Source organism: Schistocerca gregaria, chromosome 2 (genome assembly GCF_023897955.1).
Source record: "Schistocerca gregaria isolate iqSchGreg1 chromosome 2, iqSchGreg1.2, whole genome shotgun sequence".
Classification (NCBI taxonomy): domain Eukaryota; kingdom Metazoa; phylum Arthropoda; class Insecta; order Orthoptera; family Acrididae; genus Schistocerca; species Schistocerca gregaria.
The window spans coordinates 351,622,041-351,647,029 of NC_064921.1; the positions used below are offsets into that span (position 1 = coordinate 351,622,041).

Genomic DNA, 24,989 nt, shown 5'->3' on the forward strand with positions numbered 1-24,989 from the left:
CATGAGTTAACGAATTTTTGACAAACTGCCTAATGGCTTCTGTCTCGGGTTCTTCGGCCGACGTTCATCTAATGATTTTTCTGACGTTTCGCAAGCACGAGTACCTGGCATTGTCAAAGCTTCACCCTCCATTGCCGGTGGTGAACTGGAGCCGTGCTCGCGGCCGCAGACTATATGTACCTGGCGCGCCAACGTCCGAGGGCTCCTCCGCGGTCATTTCCGGTGCGGTTCTCCTCTTGCTACCTGCGACGGTCGTTCGCTGCAGTACGGGAAGCCAGGATCAGTTTACCTTACGGCTTTCCTCTTTCTTGTTGAAACTTTTCTCGTGTTTTGTATTTCTACAGCTTCTCTGAACAAGTGCGTGTGATGGTGCTTCTCTACCGCCAGAACTTCCGTGTCGGCGAAATTTATTACGTGGTCGGTCTGATCCAGTGCGTGCTCTGCCACGGCCGATTTCTCCACCTGCCCCAAACCTGCAATGTCGCTTATGCTCTTTGATCCTGGTGTTAATTGATCGTCCAGTCATTCCGACATACACTTTTCCGCGTGTGCGTGGTATACGGTATATTCCCGACATTGCAAGTGGGTCTCTCTTCTCCTTCGCCGATCTAAGACACTCTTGGATCTTCCTCGTCGGTTTGAAAATCGTCTTTACGCCACGTTTGCGCAATATACGGCCGATTCTGTCCGTCACTCTGGGAATGTATGGCAGAAAGGCAGTATCTGACATTTCTTTTTTTGGTTCCTTACTTCGCCGAGTTCTTGCTCTGTTACTCTTCTAATGTAATTTGTGGAGTGCCCATTGCTCCTCAGAACAGTTTCGAGGTGTTGCATTTCTCGTTTGAGGTGTTGCGGCTCACATATTCGTCCTGCTCTCGTTACGAGTGCACTAATCATGCCTCTTTTCTGGCTCGGGTGGTGGTTTGACAGTTTGTGCAGGTATTGGTCCGTGTGTGTCGCTTTTCGATACACGCTGTGTCCCAGGTTTTCGCCGTCCCTTGTATCATCATATCTAGAAATGGCAGTTTCTTGTCCTTTTCTACTTCCATGGTAAATGTTATGTTGGCATGGAGGCTGTTCAAGTGTCTTAGGAAGTCACCGAGCTGTTTTTCACTATGGCTCCACACCACGAAAGTATCATCGACGTACCTGTACCACACATTAGGTTTGCAAGTCGCCGAGTCCAGTGCCTGTGCTTCGAATTGTTCCATGAAGAAGTTAGCCACAACGGGACTGAGAGGACTACCCATGGCGACGCCTTCCAGCTGCTCGTACAAATCGCCATTCCACGTGAAATAGCTCGTGGTGAGACATGCATGGAAGAGCTTTTTGATGTCTTGCGGGAACATGGAACCGATGTGCTCCAGAGCGTCACTGAGTGACACTTTCGGCGCTTGTTCAGAGAAACTGTAGAAATACAAAAACACGCGAACAGTTTCAACAAGAAAGAGGAAAGCCTTAAGGTAACCGGATCCTGGCTTCCCGTACTGCAGCGAACGACCGTCCAGGTAGCAAGAGGAGAACCGTTCCGGAAATGACCGCGGACCAGCCCTCGGACGTTGGCGCGCCAGGTACATATAGCCTGCGTCCGCGAGCTCGGTTCCAGCTCACCACCGGCAATGGGGGGTGCAGCTTGGACAATGCCAGCCACTCGTGCTGGCGAAACGTCAGAAAAATCATTAGATGAACGTCGGCCGAAGAACCCGGGACAGAAGCCAATTGCCGGTTTGTCAACAAGTGGCCACGAATGCCTTAACAATTTTGTATCGAATTTTTGCTAAACGCCGGCCGCTGTGGCCGAGCGGTTCTAGGAGCTTCAGTCTGGAACCGCTCTGCTGCTACGGTCGCAGGTTCGAATCCTTCCGCGGGCATGGATGTGTGTGATGTCCTTAGGTTAGTTAGGTTTAAGTAGTTCTAAGTTCTAAGGGGCTGATGACCTCAGATATTAAGTCCCATAGCGCCTAGAGCCATTTGAACCTTTTTGCTAAACTCCTGAAGACCGAACTGATTTTATGCCTCTTTAGCAGCCAACTAATCTTCTCTGTTTCTGAGCTACAGAACGGAAACACTGCAAGCTTCTGCGAGTCCTCCTCGGAGTTCAAATTGGTTCAAATGGCCCTAAGCACTATGGGACTTAACATCTGTGGTCATCAGCCCCCTAGACTTAGAACTACTTAAGCCTAACTAACCTAAGCACATCACACACACCCATGCCCTCGGTAGGAATCGTACCTGCGCCCGTAGTGGTCGCGCGGTTCCAGACTGTAGCTCCTAGAACCATTCAGCCCCCCCCCCCCCCCCTGCCGGCTCCTGGGAGTCCTTCTGGCTGCGTTTTTCAGAAAGACGTGTAACGATACCAACGGTTGGCGGTAACTACTGATGCTAACAGTCCAGCAGAGGGCCAGTGCACAGCTGTTAAACCACTCGTCTCCACCGGGGTTTTGTTGCACACCGTTTCTTTATGCCCTTACATACACGATTAACGATTATTAATTTCGCCTATGAGGTCAGTCCGTGAAATACTGATATATAAGAGCAAACTGAGCAATGAAATCGGTAATCATATCGTTACTTTATCATAGAAAATTGCTTTGCTATCAACGATGGTCTTGCACACAATGGTCAAATAGAATCTAAAATATTTTTAGCTGGCAATAAACACATCAGTACATCACAGTCACTACAAATTCCTGGAGCCACTCTGTATCAATTCGGGACGTCTGGGATGTCGCATTGTCCTGCTGGAATTGCCCAAGTCCGTCGGAAAGCACAATGGACATGAATGGATCCAGGTGATCAGACAGGATGTTTACGTATGTATCACATGTCGGAGTTGTATCAGGGGTCCCATATCACGACAACTGCACACGCTCCTCACTAGTACAGAGTCTGCACCAGCTTGAACAGTCCCCTGCTGACATGCAGGGACCATGGATTTATAAGGTTGTCTCCACGTCCGCTCGATACAATTTGAAACGACCAGGCAACATGTTTCCAATCATCAACAGTCCATTGTTGGTGTTGACAGGCCCAGTCGAGTCGTGCAATCGTAAAGGGAACACGAGTGGGTCTTCGGCCCCGAAAGCCCATATCGATGATGTTTCGTTGAATGATTCGCACACTGACACTTGATAATGGTCCAGCATTGAAATCTGCAGTAATTTGCGGAAGTGTTGCACTCCTGTCGCATTGAACGATTCTCGACAGTCGTCGTTGGTTCCGTTCTTGCAGGATCTTTTTTCCGGCCGCAGGGACGTCGGAGATTTGATGTTTTAACGGATTCCTGATATTCATGGTACACTCGAGGAACGGTCGTACGAGAAAATCCCCACTTCATCGCTACCTCGGAGATACTGAGTCCCATCGCTGCTGCGCCGAATATAACACTATGTTTAAACTCATTTAAATCTCGATAACCTGGCATTGTAGCAGCAGTAACCGAGCTAATAACTGCAGCAGACTATTGTTTTATATATACGTTGCCGGCCGCAGCGCCGTATTCTGCCTGTTTACATATCTCTGTATTTGAATACGCATGCCTATACCAGTTTCTTTGGCGCTTCAGTGTACCTCGGAAATAAAACACGTGGAGCCCCAGGCCATTCGAGCCCACCTTACCCAAACGGATCCCAAGATACAAAAGACCACGATCTCTGCCTTGCGTCTCTGTCCTGCGTTTTGCCGCGTGACACACTTCTCTAATCAAATTTACATCCATAAATCTGACCGTCTTTCTGTTACAAACACTTTTTACAACATACAAATACTTAAACCAAACACATTACACAGTTCTGGTACACTTATTCTGTCACATACTATTATATTTTCTTAATACAATTATTTTAATTTTAATATATTGCACGAACCGCAACAACAATCGCTCATCAAAACAACTACTTAATTCTTTCTTGCCCACTTTGCATTATGTTATTCAAATCCTTCTACAGTTACTAATACATAAAATTATTATTGAATGAGTAGAGACAGTGAAATATCGGTACAAATTACCCACGCAGGCTCATAGCTTTATGTATTTGTGAATGGCTCTTGTTTAGATGCACAGTTTCACCTGTTATGTTACAGATGGCTGGCAAAATCTGCCGACTCTTGTAGTCATTTTCCTTGAAGATTTTCCGGAAGTGGTCAATTACGGGACAAAAGAAACGACTGAAATTAAACGTTTGAAATTAAAACTTGTGACAACACCTTCAATAAAGACGACAGCGTGCAGCTAAACACGGCTTGGGACGCGGCCATCCGAAGGCTGAAATGTGCGCGGCGGGTGCACAACGAACACATTAACTTTATGGCGCTGGAGCGAACACCAATGACTTCATTGGAGGCAGCGCTGCTGTATAGGAACGGTAGCAGCAACCAACGGACAGTCATCACTTAACAATGGCCGAGGAGTATCGGTCGAAATCTCGTAAATTTTACACCGCTTAACGTGACTGGAAGCTCGAGAGAACTTTCTCCTATTAGGTTTTTTATCCTATCTATCAGGATTTTCCGTCCAAGAGTACCAACTGTGTTTCAAAACTTTATGTTGACAATTACACAGACTATGAAGATGCTAAACTGCGTGTCTTGAGAGTAAGGAGCCAGTAAACTGAAATGAATATTAACACACATCCAATCACTGAACCACATCGTACACACATATTTCCTTGCAAATTCCATTTCCTTATCTAAACATTCATGGTGGTGTCTGTTTGTTCTATATCGTGTCTCTCTACCTCTTTCGCGCAACGACGCATTGAGCGTGTTTTTTAGGGAATTAACTAGTTTGAACCTGGCACCTGTTGCTGGTAAGGAGACGCCAGACCACACATGACATGTAGAATTCAGAAGAGTTCAGTGAGACTAGCGATGATATAATCAAATACTTAATGAACTCAGCGTCAGTTCCACTGCACCCCCTGTAAAAGAATCTTAATACTAACTAAATTTAGTGGAAGGGGTTCAAGGCTTTCCTATTTTTAGTTAGCTGGTAAAATAACGTCGAAAAAGCAGTTACGTTTACCATTGGAAATTTTATTCTACTCATAAAACATTGTTTATAAATTGTACTATTGATAAAAGGAAATGTTTTAATACAGGATGGTAAAAACCAACTGCGTTCAACAAAAATGTGAACGAATATTCCCTGAATGGGTTTCCAAGTTCTACAATGGATCGAAGGATGACCTATGCCATATCACATCTATAATCTAGGTTTAAATTAAGTTTCACAAAAGAGAAAAACTATCAAAATAGTCTACAGTGACCCTCAGTTATCTTTAATAACTTATCTAACATGTCGTAAATTACAGTGGCTAATGTGGCTTCTCAATAATTATATAACAGAGAAATCATCGCGTTTCAGATTTTTTACTTCAAGTGGCAAATGTGAACACCATGAGCTTTAATTTACGATCGACACTAGTATTACTCAAAAAGAGGGTGTAACAGATGAGACTTCTGCAGTTCTGAGTGAAGCCTTATGCGCTCAAAAATGCGGCATCGCGTGCGTTCATTACCTTGTCGGCGTTCGTCAGGGGGGCGGCGGCCGGCGCAGCAGCCATCCAGCTCGCCGTCTCGGAACTAACTCTCTCCTAACTTCTCCTTACTACAATTTACCGAAGTTGGTTTAAAAAAACTATCTGGCTGTGTTTTCATCTGACCAATCAGGGTCTCAATGTTAACCTTAAGCTCCGCCTACAAAAATTCTGTCTATCCAATGAGAAACGTTATACTTTTAGTGGTGGGGCAATGTTTTTAAAGTTTGCAACGTAACAGAGACGCTAAAAAGTCTTACGCTAAAACCTGCAGCTGGTGTGGTCCTTTTAGCGTTATCGTAAGATCTATACTGTTCTTCTGGAGGGCTCTATCTTTTAACATGGGCTGCGGGGTGGTCCTAATGTAACAGACACGCGAAAAAGTCTCACGCTTAAACTTGCAGGTGGTAGTGACCCTTTATGTGTTATCGGAAGATCTATACTGTTTTTCTGGAGGGCTCTAGCTTTTAATATTGGCTGGGAGGGTGGTCCTTGACGTAACAGAGACGCAAAAAAGTCTCACGCTAAAACGTGCGGGTGGTAGTCTTAGAGGCAGGCTGGCGACATGGGTGTCCAGTCCGTCCCTTATCGTAGGGCCTTCTAGCTTAAAACGGTTCTGCTCTCGGCTTCTGTTCTCGTTTCTCCCATCGGAACTGCGTCAGTCTCACGGTGGGAAGGTACGACATGCATTTAGCATTCTTGTGTTAGTCTGTGGTATTCCATTTGCTCACTCGTTACTCGTATTACTTTGGTTAATTTAATGTCACGATTTATTCGGAGCTATGTGACATACTACTGGATTTGCTTATCACGTCAGGATTTTCATGGAAGGTGTTGGATTTGCCTGACACCTTACATATCACCAGCCTTCTTTTCTGTATCATGACAGAGCTACATGTTTAGTGTTGTAAAAATAGCGAGTATTGTAGTTCAAGAAGCTTAGAATTACACTATTGTAATTTACTACTCTCACTTACCTTTGTGTATTTGTATTTACGTATGGTAGAATTTGTTGACAGTATATATTTACGTTTCTTTTTCTTTCTTCAGGTGTGGGAGTCAAGCCAGCCTTTTAAAAGTATGTAATATCAGTACATTCAAACTTTGTTGTTATTATTGAGGATGTGGCCTAAATTGTACATCAGAATCTTTCTAATATTAGTTATGTGAGATATAGTACAAAATACACTTCCAGTGCGTATGACATATAATCAGTTAACATTAAAAGTTAACTTCCATTGTTACTGTGTCATTCTTTCCGAACTTTTGGATATGTCGTTTCGACTTTCTTGCTGAGGTCTTCTTCTAGGTACCGGTACCGCTCATAGTATGCACCATGTGTCCAGAAGAACGTCTCAGTGAAAGGTTGAACACTGGATCTAAAGATTCTCCAGGAATGATGTGGTAATACTACACAAGAACATTCAACATGATTTACCATCACCACAAAAGTCTATATTCGTATACAATTTTCCCTATAAGGTGCACAAAAAAACTAAATACTATGAAAGGAACGAGAATTTCAGCAATTATGAAATAAAAGCTTTAATGAGTTCACTAGTGTTGTGTTTAAAAAAGAATAATACATATTTACATGCGACTTTTGGCCAAAGAGTTAATATGATCCTCACTCGAGGAAAATAAAAACACATATTTCTCCCATCTGTGGACAATTTGATAGATTTCCCTATTGAGCAACTCCGTAATTTGGCTTCAAGGGAACTGATCCACTTCTCCTTTCACCTGAATGCCGTCCCACTAATGCCTACTATTGACATTATTAACTGTATGTGGAAAGACTAAGAAGCCACAGGGACCATTTTAGTTAGTTATTTGTCCCAGATTGGGGTTGGAGCGGTTTCCAGTGCACTGATCTATGACCCTTATGTAAAAAAAAACACCACCTGTCATTTTCAAGGTCACACCCACCTCTTTTCCATCTCTTAGTAGCCTATTTGCGCTCTTCCTAACATAAACAATCACACCAGTCTTACATTTATGCAGGTGTAATTTATGAGCTTAATGTAAACAAACTGTCCACCAACGCTTTGATCGTTTATTTATTTAAGCTTCAGATGCTTATCCCTCCAACCTCTTTCAAATTGCCATCACTCTCCTCGGCTTCCCCTCTTCTCCATTCCACCAGGCCTGTTGTTTGACACCTAAATGACACGACGGTCTGAATTACTATGATTTATAACCCAAAAATGATGTCAGACACATCGACATTACAGTGGATGTGAAAAATTCAAATATGTGTTATCCTACAATTTATGATCCAGTATGTTATTCCAGTTATTATATAGTTAATGTATGAACAAAATGTTATTGCATTTATCTTAGTTAATATAATTTATGACCATTTATTAAAATTTTGTTGCCTCTATATTTATTTCACTTTTATTTTAATTAGTTTAATTATGGCCCAAAACTGACACCAGTCAATTTGACACTGCAGTAGTTACACGATATAACATACGTTACCAGTGCAACGTTATTTACAATTTTGGAATAATTTGTTGCAGTTTAGCAGATTCTCCCACTGTATTCCAAGTATCCACTTTTCAAGATCGTCATCCAGAGACACTTAAAATACAGGGCTTTAAATGTTTAACAGTTATGTCACGGTATAATGTAAACAAATGCACAGTATCCCATGGTAGTTTGTTAGACTTTAGGTAATATGTTACAGTTTTAAGGAAGTTTTCTCCCAGTATTCCAAATACACGGTTTTCTAGATCTTCATCCAAACACACATGTAAATACAAGACTTTTATTTTTTAACAGTTGGCATATGATAGGATACAATGAACAGGAATGTTTATTTGACTATGCAAACACCACCCAGGGAGGGTCACCACCACCTGCATGTCATTTCGCATGCTGTCCTGAAGCACCACTACCATAGTGTGAATGGGCTGCCATGGGCAAGTGATGAGAGGTGGAATGGTTTCTGCACCACGCCCCAAGGAGGCTGCAGTTATAGTTGATAACACACAACCATGTGAGATTTCTTATATCTTATACCTTGCAGATATTAGGAACTAATCAAAATGTGTAAATTATAACATCGCATGAGCCACATGGAGTCTCCAAATGCTCTATACGAAGATGCTTTCGATGAGCAGTTGCGTAACATAAATTTTGTGCACTACGTTGAGAATATATCCCCTCATCAATACCACACTGTATATTAATTTCCCTCATATGAGGTTTGTAATAATAATGCATTACTTGGTTTGTTTCATGTCATAATTAACGTTTGCATATAGACAGAAATGCGGTGAAAACCCTGTACAAGAGATGCAGAAAGGGAGCCAAAGACACTGAACCTCTTAGAAAATGTAGCAGCAAATCTGTAGCTAAAGATATTGCCTACAGGATGCTTGTCAGTGCTGTTTGAGAGTATTGCTGTATGGCGTGATTTCTTCTTAGAGACAAGGACATAGAGTTACTCCTCCACCTCTATCTAACCCAGATTCCCTTCATTACATGCTCCTTAGAGCTTGTCTCAGACAATACTACAGTCTACACTGAAAATCAGTTGCGCAACACCTGCATACACTTTTACGATATATTACCTACAACATAATCTTCCCAATTTTGGCAACAGTAATCCTGTCCATGATACACAATGAATCTCACACGGTGACTGCCACTGGGATCTCTTTAGCATTTTGCACCACTAAATGACGTCTTGACAAAACACGCTCATTGTATTTCGTCTAAATCTTATATCAATCAGACATGGTAACGATGCCAGACTGCAGAGGAATACTTAAAAACCGGTCAAACAATTGTTTTCTAAGCCACTTCTTTTGAAGATAATATTTCCATCAGCTTGGCACTAGCTTTCCCTACTATTTCTCTGATGTGGTCGCTACATTTTAGGTTAGGCTAGACGGCTACTCCTGGCTATATTACAGTTGCTGCTGTGTCCTAAACACTACCCTGAACCCAACACAGGTGAATTCATTTCTTAACCACATCCACATATAGTGCAGATGTATCCACCCCCAAGCTGTACCTAGATCAAACGCTGGTGGATTCACCTCCACACGTTACCACAGATCTGATGCTGGCGAATCCAACTCTGCACATAACTTTACCGTATCCATCTCCAAACACTGTTTTTAGTGACGCTGGAGGATCCAACTTTGGACGCTACCCATAACCAATACCATAGCCTGGGGGCCTATGTAACAAATCAACCCATACACAGAATAACGTAGCGGCACTCAGCTGTAGGGTGTCGAGTGGTTGCGTGCAGGAATGTAGGAATTCGCCATAGGTTGTCTCTGTACACGTACATTTCTTAAGTGCTCGACAAAAGTGAGTCAGTGGTACCAAGTGTTTTGCTGAACAGGGGTCTTAGAGAGACCCATTGCTGCTTTATTCACGCATGTGTTAATGTAATAGCTCCACCCTCCCCACCCCCAAGGTCACACCACAGGAGGACGTACAACAGAAGAACTGAAAAAGCATAAATACATTAAATTTAGCTTATGTCGAATGGTTTTGAGCAGTTCCCATAGGTTTCATCTTGTATACCAGAGTAGAAACTGTGGTCATGCTACAATATAAAGGGCTAAGATCACTTTCAGTGGGGCTGCAGCCCTACAATAACATTAGAGTAGGAGTGAATCGGGGGCGGGGGGGGGGGGGAGGGGAGGAGGGGGGGGTCAGCAGTGTCAAAGGTTGTCAAGAACACTGTGCTGTGGCAGAATGTCTGGATGCGAATGAACGCCCCAACGGAAGGGATGGTTTCAGTGACACGCTTTTTGTACCCCCCGCCCCGAGCCCTTTTCGTGTCATTTCTGGGAGGCGATGTGACTGTCGCCCACCATATAGCCCGACAACCATGGATGATGGTCGGGGCTGCCATTTCTTTTCATAGCAGGACCCTTTTGGTTGTCATCCGCGGTACCCTTACAGCACAGCGGTACGTCTGCGATGTTCTACTCCTCCTTTTGTTGCCCTTCACGGCGAGCCATCCTGGGCTTACATTTCCATAATTTAGTGCCCGTCAGCACACGGCGAGAGTTTCCACAGTTTTTCTTCGTGCTTGCCAAACCGTAACTTGGCCATAAAGGTAGCCGGATATCTCCCCAACTGAGAACGCTTCGACCATTATGGGTAGCGACCTGCAACCAGTTCGAAAGTTTGAAGATCCCACGCGCCAACTGGACAGAATTCGGCGAGATATCCCTCAGGATGACATCCAACAACTCTACCAGTCAATGCCAAGCCGAATAAACTGCTTGTATAAGGGCCAGAGATGGACCAATGTGTGCCGGTCGGTGTGGCCGAGCGGTTCTAGACGCTTCAGTCTGGAACCGCGCGACCGCTAGGGTCGCAGGTTCGATCCTGCCTCGGGAATGGATATGTGTGATGTCCTTATTTTAGTTAGGTTTAAGTAGTTCTAAGTGTCAGGGGACTGATGACATCAGATGTTAAGTCCCATAGTGCTCAGAGCCATTGGGACCAATGTGTTACTGAGTTGCTCAATTTGTGAAATTCTTTCTCTTGAATAAGTCATTTATATTTTTTCTGAAATTGTTATCGTTTGTTAGTCTGTACATACGCATCACATCTACCAATTTTCCTCCCTTTCGGGTAATTTCTTCCTGTTGTATCACTCTATAGCAGATGTTTTACACTGAAGCGCCAAAGAAACTGGTATAGGCATACGTATTCATATACAGAGATATGTAAACAGGTAGAATACGGCGCTTCGATCGGCAACGCCTGTGTAAGACAAGTATCCGGAGCAGTTGTTAGATCGGTTACTGCTGCTACAATGGCAGTTTATCAAGATATCCGTACGACCATTTCACTAGCGTACCGTGAATATCAGAAATCCGGTAAAACATCAAATCTCCGACATTGCTGGCCGGAAAAAGATCCTGCAAGAACAGGACCAACGACGATTGAAGAGAATCGTTCAACGTAACAGGAATGCAACCCATCCGCAAATTGCTGCAGATTTCAATGCTGGGCCATTAACAAGTGTCAGCTTCCGAATCATTCACCGAAACATCATCGATATGTGCTTTCGGAGCCATAGGTCCACTCGTGTACCCTTGATGACTGCCTGGACCTGTCAACACTTATATTGGACTGCTGATGACTGGAAACGTTTCTGTGAATATAATGAAATTTACAGTGACTGTGATGTAGTGAACTGACCATTGCCTGCAACTACAGTGCTAAAACTATTTTAAATTCGATTAGACCATTGTGTATGAGACCATCGTAGGTTCTTATGTGTAATAGTCCATAAAACATATCAGTAACCCAAAAACTCCACATAGCATGCCTGCACCCATAACATCCGAGTAACTACATCACGAAGCACTCTTAAGGATTTAGGGGGACGCTGTATAAAGTGAGTAGAACTGGGAAGCTGGAACATACTGCTGACTAACCTCTCAAGCACAGAAGAACAAAATTTAGGAGAAGCATTTCCGTGTTTGTCCTCGAACGTGTTGTCCCTCCATTCACACTCCTAGCACCACATATTAAACAGGGTGAGGTGATCGTGACTCTGACAGTTGCCTGGATGAGACGTAATGATTGTCTCACACTGAAAAGACACCGAGTCTGGTACTACAATAGTTACATGCCATTAAATTTACGTCTGAAGAAGATGTTTAGGAGAAGTAGAGTAGTAGCTTCCGTGCACAAGACACGCAGATTCATTGTCATAATACAATACACGAAATACAGATCCGTAATCGTGGATCACAGTCATCAGAAACGTCAGAGATTGATTGAGAGTTTGCAGTATGTTTCGCTTTAGGACGTTGTTTTCCACAATACCGTCAAATATAGATATTACCGAATTATGAATGGTCCCATAAAAAGTTTTATTCCGCAGGTCTTAAGAGAAAGAGAGAATGTGTCAAACGGACTGAAACTGTTCCCCATGAAATATATTGCTCCTTTAAGTGTAGTTAACATGTTTTGTGTACAGGAAAAAAACTGCAAATGCAGGAAAGAAAGAGAACTGGAGTATACGGCGAAACCAACTACCATAACAGAAGTATATAAACTTCTACTGCAAAAAAGGCAGACCGTCCATACTAAGCAATGTATAATAAAGCTGCGACAGCTATGCGTACTTCGCCGTCGCTATGGAGACCTATTAATCCACCTCTCCCTATATTATCGTAAGTAACAAATGCTCCATTAAAAACTACAGACTTCGTGGATTCAGTATATCACACCAGTTGCTTAAATAACAGTATTGGGAGGGCTGTTACCGCCAAATTTTGTCAGAGAATCTGTGGTGGACTGGATATTGTACATGAGGAGAAAAAAACTGATCCCACAAATTCTGTTATTCCACAGGTATTAACATATTGTGTGTAGATAGGAGAAGAAATCCATTACTATTTTATTATGTTATTGCTGGAAACAGTAAGCATCAGGAGTGACGTAAAGTGAAATGGCTACATAAAGCGAAAGTAGATGCCACTCCCACAGAAATAATAGGGAAATGTAATTCATTCACGACAGAATTAATTAATAAGGCACTTTTACTGATCAATATCGTTGCCTGATTGGTTGTACCTGACCTGTGAAGCAGCTGCATCAATATAACTGATTCAGTGATAGGGCTGGGAGCTCCAACTGCCACCATCATATATTTGCAACAGCGATCATAGGAATAAGGTTAAAGAGATTAGGGTATGAACATATATGGTTAATCATTTTTTCCTCGATCATTACATGAGTGAAACAGGAACAAAAATCGATTACATTGTTATGATGCACCACTCCCCACTCAACGCCACAGTGGCTTGCGGAATACATGTCTGGATGTAGACTGTAATATAATGTCGTGTGATTAGGGCCTCCCGTCGACCGTCGGGTAGACCGTTCGCCGAGTCCGAGTCTTTCGATCTGACGCCACGTCGGCGACTTGCGCGTTGATGGGGATGATGATGGTTAGGACAACACGAGTCCCTGACCGGAGAAAATCTCCGACCCAGCCGGGAATCGAACCCGGGCCCTCAGGATCGACATTCTGTCGCGCTGACCACTCAGCTACCGGGGGCGGACTGGATGTAGACTGTTCGCAGATGATGCTGTTCTCTATAGGGTGGCTGCAACACAAGTAGACCATAGCGATATACAGGAAGACTTGGAGAGAACTGGCGGTTGGAGCTGAATGTAAACCACTGGAACACACTGCATGTAAATACGCGAAGAGTCCCACTACCGTTAAATCACTGGGGGCAGTAACAACTATAAAATACCGTCCGGACCGACGTAGGGCGTAATGACTAACAAGACAAATAGTAGGAAAAGCTGGCGTCAAGCTGATGGGAATCTTATCCACGAAAGAACTGACTGCCGGCCGGTGTGGCCGAGCGGTTCTAGGCGCGACAGCTACGGTCGCAGGTTCGAATCCTGCCTCGGGAATGGATGTGTGTGATGTCCTTAGGTTAGTTAGGTTTCAGTAATTCTAAGTTCTAGGGGACTGATAACCGCAGATGTTAAGTCCCATAGTGCTCAGAGCCATTTGAACCATTTTTGAAAGAAGTGACTTCCAAGAGACATGTTTGACCAGTTTCAGTCTGGGGCCTTTACTAGGTCGGATTAATAGACGAAGCAGACAAGAGCAAACGAACAGCTCTGTATTTTGTCAAGGGGTCGTTTAGTCGGTGCTAGATGCTGAACAGACTCCAGTGACAGTCGCTGCAAGAGAGACACTGTGTGTCATGGAGAGGTTTATTGTTGTAAAAGTTGGAGGGAGTATGTTGTGGATAACGTATTACTTCCTTGCATATGCGCCGCGCCTTGCCACGGCTCCTCCGTCGGAGTTTCGAGTCCTCCCTTGGGCATCGGTCTGTCTGTGTGTGTGTGTGTGTGTGTGTGTGTGTGTGTGTTTTGCCCTTAGCGTAAGTTATTTTAAGTTAGATTAAGTAGATGACGTCAGCAGTTTGGTCCCATAGGAACTTACCACGATTTTTTTCCTTGCATATATTTCTTTTGGAATGACCACACCATGAAGTGGTATGTAGGTGTTGGGCATCTGATTTTGATGTAGACAATAGCATTGTCTGGGGGAAGCCTTACGGAGCATGGACTGCAGAGGATCAGTGTTAGCTAGAGGTGGAGCGGTAAATCAGTGATGTCATAGCCGCAAAGGGAATGAAAGATTTTTTTACTTGTCATAAGAATGGTAGAGACATTTCTATTTCCAGAGCCACAGTCGTCAGGAAGGGGTAAATCCGATTCTTCGCTCAATGTTGAACGTCGTCCGATTGAGGCTGTAATCGTAATATCTAACTGTAAGTACAGCGATCACATATACATGTGACCGGTTTCCTAAGACGATTCTGTATGGGACTGTGGGGCGCGTGGTGGCGGTGGCCTGTGACGGGAATGATTCACGTTTCCGTCGTGGAGTCTTCCAAATGAAGAGGTCAAGTGGAGTGTAGGAATAGAGCTGACCTAACCGTGCCGCCCTCTAGACGACTGAATGGCAAACTAATACTCAGTATGTGTTGGACGACCTTCTTAATAGTGTGTGTTCACCATGGAAATTTGAGAAGATTTAATATGGACGAGTGTTTGCGCTGGGCCATTATTTTTTCCCATGCAAACTGTCCAGTTGACTGCTTCTACACATTTCCCGTCTTTATTTGGTTGAGAGAACATCGACTGTGGTGTATGTTGTGTGCATCTGGCAGGTGAAGACACGTATGCTGTTTCTATAGACATGAGAAACAAGTTCGTTGACTTTGTAAATTAGAAGGATGATTTGGAATCTGTTGTGCAGTTGTTGTGGTCTTCAGTTCAGAGACAGGTTTGATGTAGCTCTCCATGCTACTGTATCCTGTGCCAGCTTCTTCATCGCCCAGTACCTACTGCAACCTACATCCTACTGAATCTGTTTAGTATATTCATCTCTTGGTCTCCCTCTATGATTTTTACCCTCCACGCTGCACTCCAATGCTAAATTTATGACCCCTTGATGCCGCAGAATATGTCCAACCAATCGATCCCTTCTTCTAGTCAAGTTGTGCCAAAAATTTCTCTTCGCTCCAATTCTCTTCAATACCTTCTCATTAGTTATGTGATCTACCCATCAAATCTTCAGCATTATTCTATAGCATCACATTTCGAAAGCTTCTATTCCCTTCTTATCTAAACGATTTATCGTCCACGTTTCACTTGCATACATAGCTACACTCCATACCAATACTTTCAGAAACGACTTCCTGACACTTAAATCTATACGCGATGTTAACAAATTACTCTTCTTCAGAAACGCTTTCCTTCCCATTGCCAGTCTATATTTTATATCCTCTCTACTTCGACCATCATCAGTTACTTCGCTCCACAAATAGCAAAACTCATTTACTACTTTAAGCGACTCATTTCCTAATCTAATTCCCTCAGTATCACTCGATTTAGTTGGACTACATTTCATTATCCTCGTTTTGCTTTTGTTGATGTTCATTTCTTCTCCATGGATTTTAATTCCTACTCCGAATTTTTCTTTTCTTTCCTTTACTGCTTGCTCAACATACAGATTGAATAACATCGGGAATAGGCTACAACCCTGTTTCACTCCCTTCCCAACCACTGCTTCCCTTTCATGCTCCTCGACTCTTATAACTGCAATCTGGTTTCTGTACGAATTGTAAATAGCCTTTCGCTCCCTGTATTTTACCCCTGCCACCTTTAGAATTTGAAAGAGATTATTTCAGTCAACATTGTCAAAAGCTTTCTCTAAGTCTACAAATGTTAGAAACGTAGGTTTGCCTTTCCTTAATCTAGGGTCAGTATTGCCTCACGTGTTCCAATGTTTCTACAGAATCCAAACTGATCTTTCCCGAGGTCGGCTTATACCAGTTTTCCCATTCGTCTGTAAAGAATTCGTGTTAGCATTTTGCAGCTGTGGCTTGTTAACCTGATAGTTCAGTAATTTTCACATCTGTCAACACGTGCTTTCTTTGGGATTGGAATTATTATATTCTTCTTGAAGTCTGAGGATATTTCGCCTGTCTCATACATCTTGCTCACCAGATGGCAGTGTTTTGTCAGGGCTGGCTCTCCCAGGGCCTTGTTTCGGCTCAGGTCTTTCAGTGCTCTGTCAAACCCTTCACGCAGTATCATATCTCCCATTTCATCTTCATCTACATCCTCTTCTATTTCCATAATATTGTCCTCAAGAACATCGCCCTTGTGTAGACCCTCTATATACTCCTTCCACCTTTCTGCTTTCCCTTCTTTGCTTACAACTGAGTTTCCATCTGAGCTCTTGATATTCATGCAAGTGGTTCTCTTTTCTCCAAAGGTCTCTTTAATTTTCCTGTAGGCAGTATCTGTCTTACCGCTAGTGAGATACGCTTCTATATCCTTGCATTTGTCCTCTAGCCATCCCTGCTTAGCCATTTTGCACTTCCTGCCGATCTCATTTTTGAGACGTTTGTATTCTTTTTTGCCTGCTTCATTTACTCCATTTTTATATTTTCTTCTTTCAATATCTCTTCTGTTACCCAAGGATTTCTATTAGCACTCGTCTTTTTACCTACTTGATCCTCTGCCCCCTTCACTATTTCATCTCTCAAAGCTACCCATTCTTCTTCTAAAGTATTTCTTTCCCCCCTTCTTGTCAATAGTTCCCTAATGCTCTCCCTGAAACCCTCTAGAACCTCTGGTTCTGTCACTTTATTCAGGTCCCATCTCCTTAAATTCCTATCTTTTTGCAGTTTCTTCAGTTTTGATCTACAGTTCATAACCGATTGTGGTCAGAATCCACATCTGTCCCTGGAAAGTCTTACAATTTAAAACCTGGTTCCTAAATCTCTGTCTTACCATTATATAATCTATGTGAAACCTTCCAGTATCTCCAGGCTTCTTCCATGTATACAACCTTCTTTCATGATTCTTGAACTAAGCTATGCACTGTGCAAAATTCTACCAGGTGGCTTCCTCTTTTATTGCTTACCCCATATTCACCTACTACGTTTCCCTCTCTTTCTACTATCGAATTACAGTTATACAAGACTATTAAATTTTCATCTCCCGTCACTATCTGAATAATTTATTTTTACTCATCACACATTTTATCAATCTCTTCGTCATCTGCGGAGCTAGTTGGCATATAACTTTTGGTACTGTGGTAGGCGGGGGCTTCGTATCTATCTTGGCCACAATAATGCGTTCACTATGCTTTTTGCAGTAGCTTATCCGCATTCCTATTTTTTAATTCATTATGTAACCTACTCCTGCATTACCCCTATTTGATTTTGTTTTTATAACCCTGTATTTACCGGGCCAGAAGTCCTGTACCTCCTGCCACCGAACTTCACTACATCCCACTATATTTAACTTTGACCTATCCATTTCCCTTTTTCAATTTTCTAACCTACCTGCCCGTTTAAGGGATCTGACATTCCACGCTCCGACCCGTAGAACGCCAGTTTTCTTTCTCCTGATAACAACGTCCTCCTGATTAGGCCCCGCCCGGAGGTCCGAATGGAGGACTATTTTACCTCCGGAATATTTTACCCAAGAGGACGCCATCACCATTTAACCATACAGTAAAGATGCATGCCTCGGAAAAAAATTATGGCTTTAGTTTCCCCTTGCTTTCAGCCGTTCGTAGTACCATCACAGCAAGGCCGTTTTGGTTAGTGTTACACGGCCAGATCAGTCAATCATCCAGACTGTTGCCCCTGCAACTACTGAAAAGGTTGCTGCCCTCTTCATGAACCACACGTTTGTCTGGCCTCTCAACAGATACCCCTCCGTTGTGGTTGCACCTACGGTACGGCTACTATCTGTATCGCAGAGGTACCCAAGCCTCCCCACCAACGGCAAGGTCCATGGTTCATGGGGGATAGGGTATCTGTTATATCACCAATATCGGTATCCGTGAGTGAAAATGTCAGTTTCCTCTTTTTCTTTTGAGTTTTCACGCAAAGGTCTTCAAAGGCGAGATAAGTTTCTAGTTACTTAGTGGTTAACAGCACGCTCCACCTCGCTAAAGTTTGGGGTTTCTAGAGAAATAATTTGCAGTCTATATCTTCGGCATTATGCTGTGCAAGCGATCGGTAGCATACTGCCATGTGCTCGATATCGAGGAGTATCGCGTAAATCGTATGATATTGTAGTAAAGCATGTGAAAATACATATACTTTTGTAATCCCAAAGTCTGGAGATGGGTGTAGAAGGCAAGCAAACATGTTGGGGTCGGAAACAGTATCGGCTTTCCCATGTTTAATAAAAACAATACCAATCAACGTTGTATAGGTTTACTCTTGTAATCCCAAAGTCTGGAGATGGGTGTAGAAGGCAAGCAAACATGTTGGGGTCGGAAACAGTATCGGCTTTCCCATGTTTAATAAAAACAATACCAATCAACGTTGTATAGGTTTACTCTTGTAATCCCAAAGTCTGGAGATGGGTGTAGAAAGCAAGCAAACATGTTGGGGTCGGAAACAGTATCGGCTTTCCCATGTTTAATAAAAACAATACCAATCAACGTTGTATAGGTTTATTTCTAGGCAAGCAGTTTCGACGTTACATTTTTTCATCTTCAGGCCTAAACTGCACCAATCCAGTAACCTTGGTGTTATAAATATAGCACTGTATTTATGTGGTCTCGTAATAGCTATTACGGGCATACGTGCTCGATGGACAGCAGTTAGCAACTCTGCAACTTCGAGTCCTCCCTCGGGCATGGGTGTGTGCACTGTCCGTAGCATAAGTTACTTTAAGTTTAAGTAGTGTGTAAGCCTAGGGAGCGATGACCTCAGCAATTTGGTCCCTTAGGAAATAACACACATTTTATTTGTTAATAGAACACATCATCAGTTTGAATACACCCAACCGTGTGTGGCGGAGGGCACTTTACGTGCCACTGTAATTACCTCCCTTTCCTGTTCCAGTCGCGTATGGTTCGCGGGAAGAACGACTGTCTGAAAGCCTCCGTGCGCGCTGGAATCTCTCTAATTTTATATTCGTGATCTCCTCGGGAGGTATAAGTAGGGGGAAGCAATATATTCGATACCTCATGCAGAAACGCACCCTCTCGAAACCTGGACAGCAAGCTACACCGCAATGCAGAGCGCCTCTCTTGCAGAGTCTGCCACTTGAGTTTGCTAAACATCTCCGTAACGCTATCACGCTTACCAAATAACCCTGTGACGAAACTCGCCGCTCTTCTTTGGATCTTCTCTATCTCCTCTGTCAACCCGATCTGGTACGGATCCCACACTGGTGAGCAACACTCAAGTATAGGTCGAACGAGTGTTTTGTAAGCCACCTCCTTTGTTGATGGACTACATTTTCTAAGGACTCTCCCAATGAATCTCAACTTGGAACCCGCCTTACCAACAATTAATTTCATATGATCATTCCACTTCAAATCGTTCCGAACGCATACTACCAGATATTTTACAGAAGTAACTGCTACCAGTGTATGTTCCGCTATCATATAATCATACAATAAAGAGTCCTTTCTATGTATTCGCAATACATTACATTTATCTATGTTAAGGGTCAGTTGCCACTCCCTGCACCAAATACCTATCCGCTGCAGATCTTCCTGCATTTCACTGCAATTTTCTAATGCTGCAACTTCTCTGTATACTACAGCATCATCCGCGAAAAGCAGCATGGAACTTCCGACACTATCTACTAGGTCGTTTATATATATTGTGAAAAGCAGTGGTCTCATAACACTCCCCTGTGGCACGCCAGAGGTTACTTTAATGTCTGTAGACGTCTCTCCATTGAGAACAAAATGTTGTGTTCTGTTTGCTAAAAACTCTTCAATCCAGCCACACAGCTGGTCTGATATTCCGTAGGCTCTTACTTTGTTTATCAGGCGACAGTGCGGAACTGTATCGAACGCTTTCCGGAAGTCAAGGAAAATAGCATCTACCTGGGGGCCTGTATCTACGATTGCTGTTTCCGGAATCCATGTTGATTCCTACAGATTAGGATCTGGGTTTCCAGAAATGACATGACACGCGAGCAAAAAACATGTTCTAAAATTCTACTACAGATCGATGTCAGAGATATAGGTCTATAGTTTTGCGCATCTGCTCGACGAGCCTTCTTGAAGACTGGGACTACCTGTGCTCTTTTCCAATCATTTGGAACCTTCCGTTCCTCTAGAGACTTGCGGTACACGGCTGTTAGAAGGGGGGCGAGTCCTTTCGCGTACTCTGTGTAGATTCGAATTTGTATCCCGTCAGATCCAGTGGACTTTCCTCTGTTGAGTGATTCCAGTTGCTTTTCTATTCGTTGGGCACCTATTTCGATGTCAGCCATTTTTTCGTTTGTGCGAGGATTTAGAAAAGGAATTGCAGTGCGGCCTTCCTGTGTGAAACGGTTTTGGAAAAAGATGTTTAGTATTTCAGCTTTACGCGTGTCATCCTCTGTTTCAATGCCATCATCATCCCGGAGTGTCTGGATATGCTGTTTCGATCCACTTACTGATTTAACGTAAGACCAGAACTTCCTAGGATTTTCTGTCGAGTCGGTACATAATCTTTTACTTTCGAATTCATTGACATCGTTTAGCTCCTGTTTGTCTGAGAGGTTTTGGCTGCGTTTAAACTTGCAGTGAAGCTCTCTTTGCTTTCCTGTAGTTTCCTAACTTTGTAGTTGAACCACGGTGGATTTTTCCCATCCCTCACAGTTTTCCTCGGCATGTACCTGTTTAAAACGCTCTTTACGTTTGCCTTGAACTTTATCCATAAACACTCAACATTGTCAGTGTCGGAACAGAAATTCTCGCTTTGGTCTGTTTAGTAGTCTGAAATCTGCCTCCTATTACTCTTGCTAAACAGATAAACCTTCCTCCCTTTTTTATATTCCTATTTACTTCCATATTCAGGGATGCTGCAACGGCCTTATGATCACTGATTCCCTGTTCTGCGCTTACAGAGTCGAAAGTTCGGGTCTGTTTGTTATCAGTAGGTCCAAGATGTTATCTCCACGAGTCGGTTCTCTGTTGAATTGCTCGAGGTAATTTTCGGATAGTGCACTCAGTATAATGTCACTCGATGCTCTGTCCCTACCACCCGTCCTAAACATCTGAGTGTCCCAGTCTATATCTGGTAAATTGAAATCTCCACCTAAGACTATAACATACTGAGGAAATTTGTGTGAAATGTATTCCAGCTTTTCTCTCAGTTGTTCTGCCACTAATGCTGCTGAGTCGGGAGGTCTGTTAAAGGAGCCGATTATTAACCTAGCTAGGCTGTTGAGTGTAACCTCCACCCATAATAATTCACAGGAACTATCCACTTCTACTTCACTACAGGATAAACTACTACTAACAGCGACAAACACGCCACCACCGGTTGCATGCAATCTGTCCCTTCTAAACATCGTCTGGGCCTTTGTAAAAATTTCGGCAGAATTTATCTCTGGCTTCAGCCAGTTTTCCGTACCTATAACGATTTCAGCTTCGGTGCTTTCTATCAGTGCTTGAAGTTCCGGTACTTTACAACGCAGCTTCGACAGTTTATAATTACAATACCGATTGCTGCTTGTTCCCTGCATGTCCTGACTTTGCCCCGCACTCTTTGAGGCTGTTGCCCTTTCTGTACTTGCCCGAGGCCATCTAACCTAAAAAAACCGCCCAGACGCCGCCAAACAACCCCTGCTACCCTGTAGCTGCCTTCTGTGTGTAGTGGACTCCTGACTTATCCAGCGGAACCCGGAACCTCACCACCCTATGGCGCAAGACGAGGAATCTACAGCCCACACGGTCGCAGAAACGTCTCAGCCTCTGATTCAGACCCTCCACTCGGCTCTATACCAAAGGTCCGCAGTCAGTCCTGTCGATGATGCTGCAAATGGTGAGCTCTGCTTTCATCCCACTAGCGAGACTGGCAGTCTTCACCAAATCAGATCGCCGGAAGCCGAGAGGATTTCCTCCGATTCATAGCGACACACATCATTGGTGCCGACATGAGCGACCACCTACAGATGAGTGCACCCTGTACCCTACATGGCATACGGAAGGACTCTTTCCACATCTGGAATGACTCCCGCCGGTATGCACACAGAGTGCACATTGGCCTTCTTCCCCTCTCTTGCTACCATATCCCTAAGGGGTCCCATTACGCGCCTGACCTTGAAGCGCCCAACTACCAGTAAGCCCACCCTCTGCGACTGCCCGGATCTTGCAGACTGAGGGGCAACCTCTGGAACAGGACAAGCAGCCATCAGATCAGTATCAGCCAGAGACAGAGCCTGAAACCGGTTCGTCAGACAAACTGGAGAGGCCTTCCGTTCAGCCCTCTGGAATGTCTTTCGCCCCCTGCCATACCTCGAGACGACCTCCCTCTCAACCACGGGTGAGGGGTCAGCCTCAATGTGAGCAGTATCCCGGGCAGCCACAGCCATAGTCCGATCAGGGGATGCGTGGAACGAGCTGGCCGTCCCCGACAAACCCCTGTCCGGCCCCATACAGTGATGTCCGTTGGTTACAGCCTCAAGCTGTGTGACCGAAGCCAACACTGCCTGAAGCTGGGAGCGAATGGATGCTAACTCAGTCCGCATCTGAACACAGCAGTCACAGTCCCTATCCATGCTAAATACTGTTGCGCAAAGAACGTCTGAACTAATCTACAGAGAGCACAAACAATTCGACACAAAATTTAAACAGTTATTAAAATACAAGCTTGCCTAGTAAATGCAGTAATGCTGCTACTTCCGCACTGCTGGCACACTGCTCGGCGGCAGAAGGAGACTACGCGAATTTACACTATTCAGGTACTAAAAGCGATGCTACAACTCTCAAATACTATAATACGCCCGAAATTTATGAATTAAACAACGCAAGTACCCAAAAATGCGCAAAGAAACTAAGAATTAAACTATGTAACAAATAAGTGAGCTAAGAGTATACGACTTGCTGCTGGCAGCTGCTTGTCCAACGGCGGCAGGGAGCACACTGACTGTGTCCAACCGACACTGGCCGTTCAAAACAGAAACAGAAGTTAGACGACTACGCGAATTTACACTATTCAGGTACTAAAACGCAGTGTGCGTTTGTAAATGCACTTCTACATAAATGTTATCGAAATAATGCAAGTTGGTGTCACTTTTAGTTATTTTATACTAGACACTGACTGGTTGGCAAGAGAAAGAGATGGGAGTGTGGAGGTATAAAGCACGGCTGGGCCAGTTGATTTATTGTTAATTTGTTCATTGAAACTGAAATCTGCTTGGCTGAACCGTTTTAATACTAACACTTCACTGTGATTGGTTGAAAGAGGGGGCTGGGGTAGGGCGTAAAGCACATTTGAGCAAGTTCTGCCATTTTGGATTTTTTGATTGAGTGGAGCTGTGGTGAAGGGAGGGGAGTGGGTGGTGGGATGGGGAAGGGAGAGGGATTTTAATTCCCCATTAAAATATTTGAGTTTTTGGCCATCTCAGATTGTTGACTAGCTTCTTAATTTTCAAAAATACACTGTGTACATTTGGAAACAGGAGAGGGGAGGGGGAACAGGGCATAAAGCACAACTGGGATAGTCTGATATTTTCTCACCAATTTTTAAATGTTCCACCAAAACTATCTTTGATTCCGTATATTTCTTGCCCTTTGTTGGTGATTTCCCACCATCCATCATCTCGGATGTGGCTCCAGCATCACAACTGTTACACCAACTACCAGTAGAAACTGCAACTATTGTTCCAGAAAGTACATACCAAACCTACAGTCGTCGAAAGACATACATAGACATGAAACTTTAAAGTATACATAATTAGCACTCTTGAAGTTAGTTAAAGAAATCCATCTATGTCCTATCGTCTAATGTTCAACAGTGCAATTTGTAACAGTTTTGCGGTATTTTCGTATAGTTTTAGGGCTTTTTTCTTCTAGTATTCCAAATATATACTTTTCTAAATCCTCATTCAGAACACAAGTAGAGACTTTTAATGTTTATAATTTACTACGTGATAGGACACAATGGAACAGGAACATTTATTTTAGTAAACGAACTTGACCCAGGAAGGGTCACCACTCCTCACATGTCAGATAGATTCCAAGCAACTGCAGTTTTCTGTGTTGCACATTAGCACCACTAGTGCTACCGTAGTGGATTACGCCCATTTCAGCCTCTGGATGACGAAAGTGATGGAATGGCTTCTATATCACTCACCAAGTAGGGTACGATAGCGGTCAGGGGACCAGATATGCGGTAAACAGTACATCCTCCCCTCACACTCCGCACTGGGGTACTGGTACTCCTTTGCTCTAGTCGATTTTAAAGTTTTTCATCTTAACGTCTTTGATTTTTAAATTTTTTTATTTTGAAATCGTCTGCAAACTTCGATGTTTTAATTTCGTCCAAAACGCAACTGCAGTACCACAGCTGTAGCGCTGACTAGCAGGACAAACTGAAATTGAGGTTTCAGAACATACATATCGTGTCTGCTGATGATAATCTTGAAAAG

The 24,989-nt window shown here is 43.6% G+C and overlaps 1 protein-coding gene across 2 annotated transcripts in view; it reads left to right on the plus strand.

Annotated features, from left to right (window-relative positions):
- The window catches only part of LOC126337037 (uncharacterized), a 132,288-nt gene that overhangs the window by 95,766 nt on the left and 11,533 nt on the right, over positions 1–24,989 (plus strand). Inside the window, exon 5 of one of the 2 annotated variants that reach the window (XM_050001340.1) lies at positions 6,588–6,615. The exons of the other annotated variant lie outside the window; for it this stretch is intronic. Within the exon in view, the coding sequence (XP_049857297.1) occupies positions 6,588–6,613 (26 nt within the window). The 3' untranslated portion in view covers positions 6,614–6,615. The remainder of the gene's footprint in view (positions 1–6,587; positions 6,616–24,989) is intronic. 2 annotated transcript variants of the gene reach the window in all.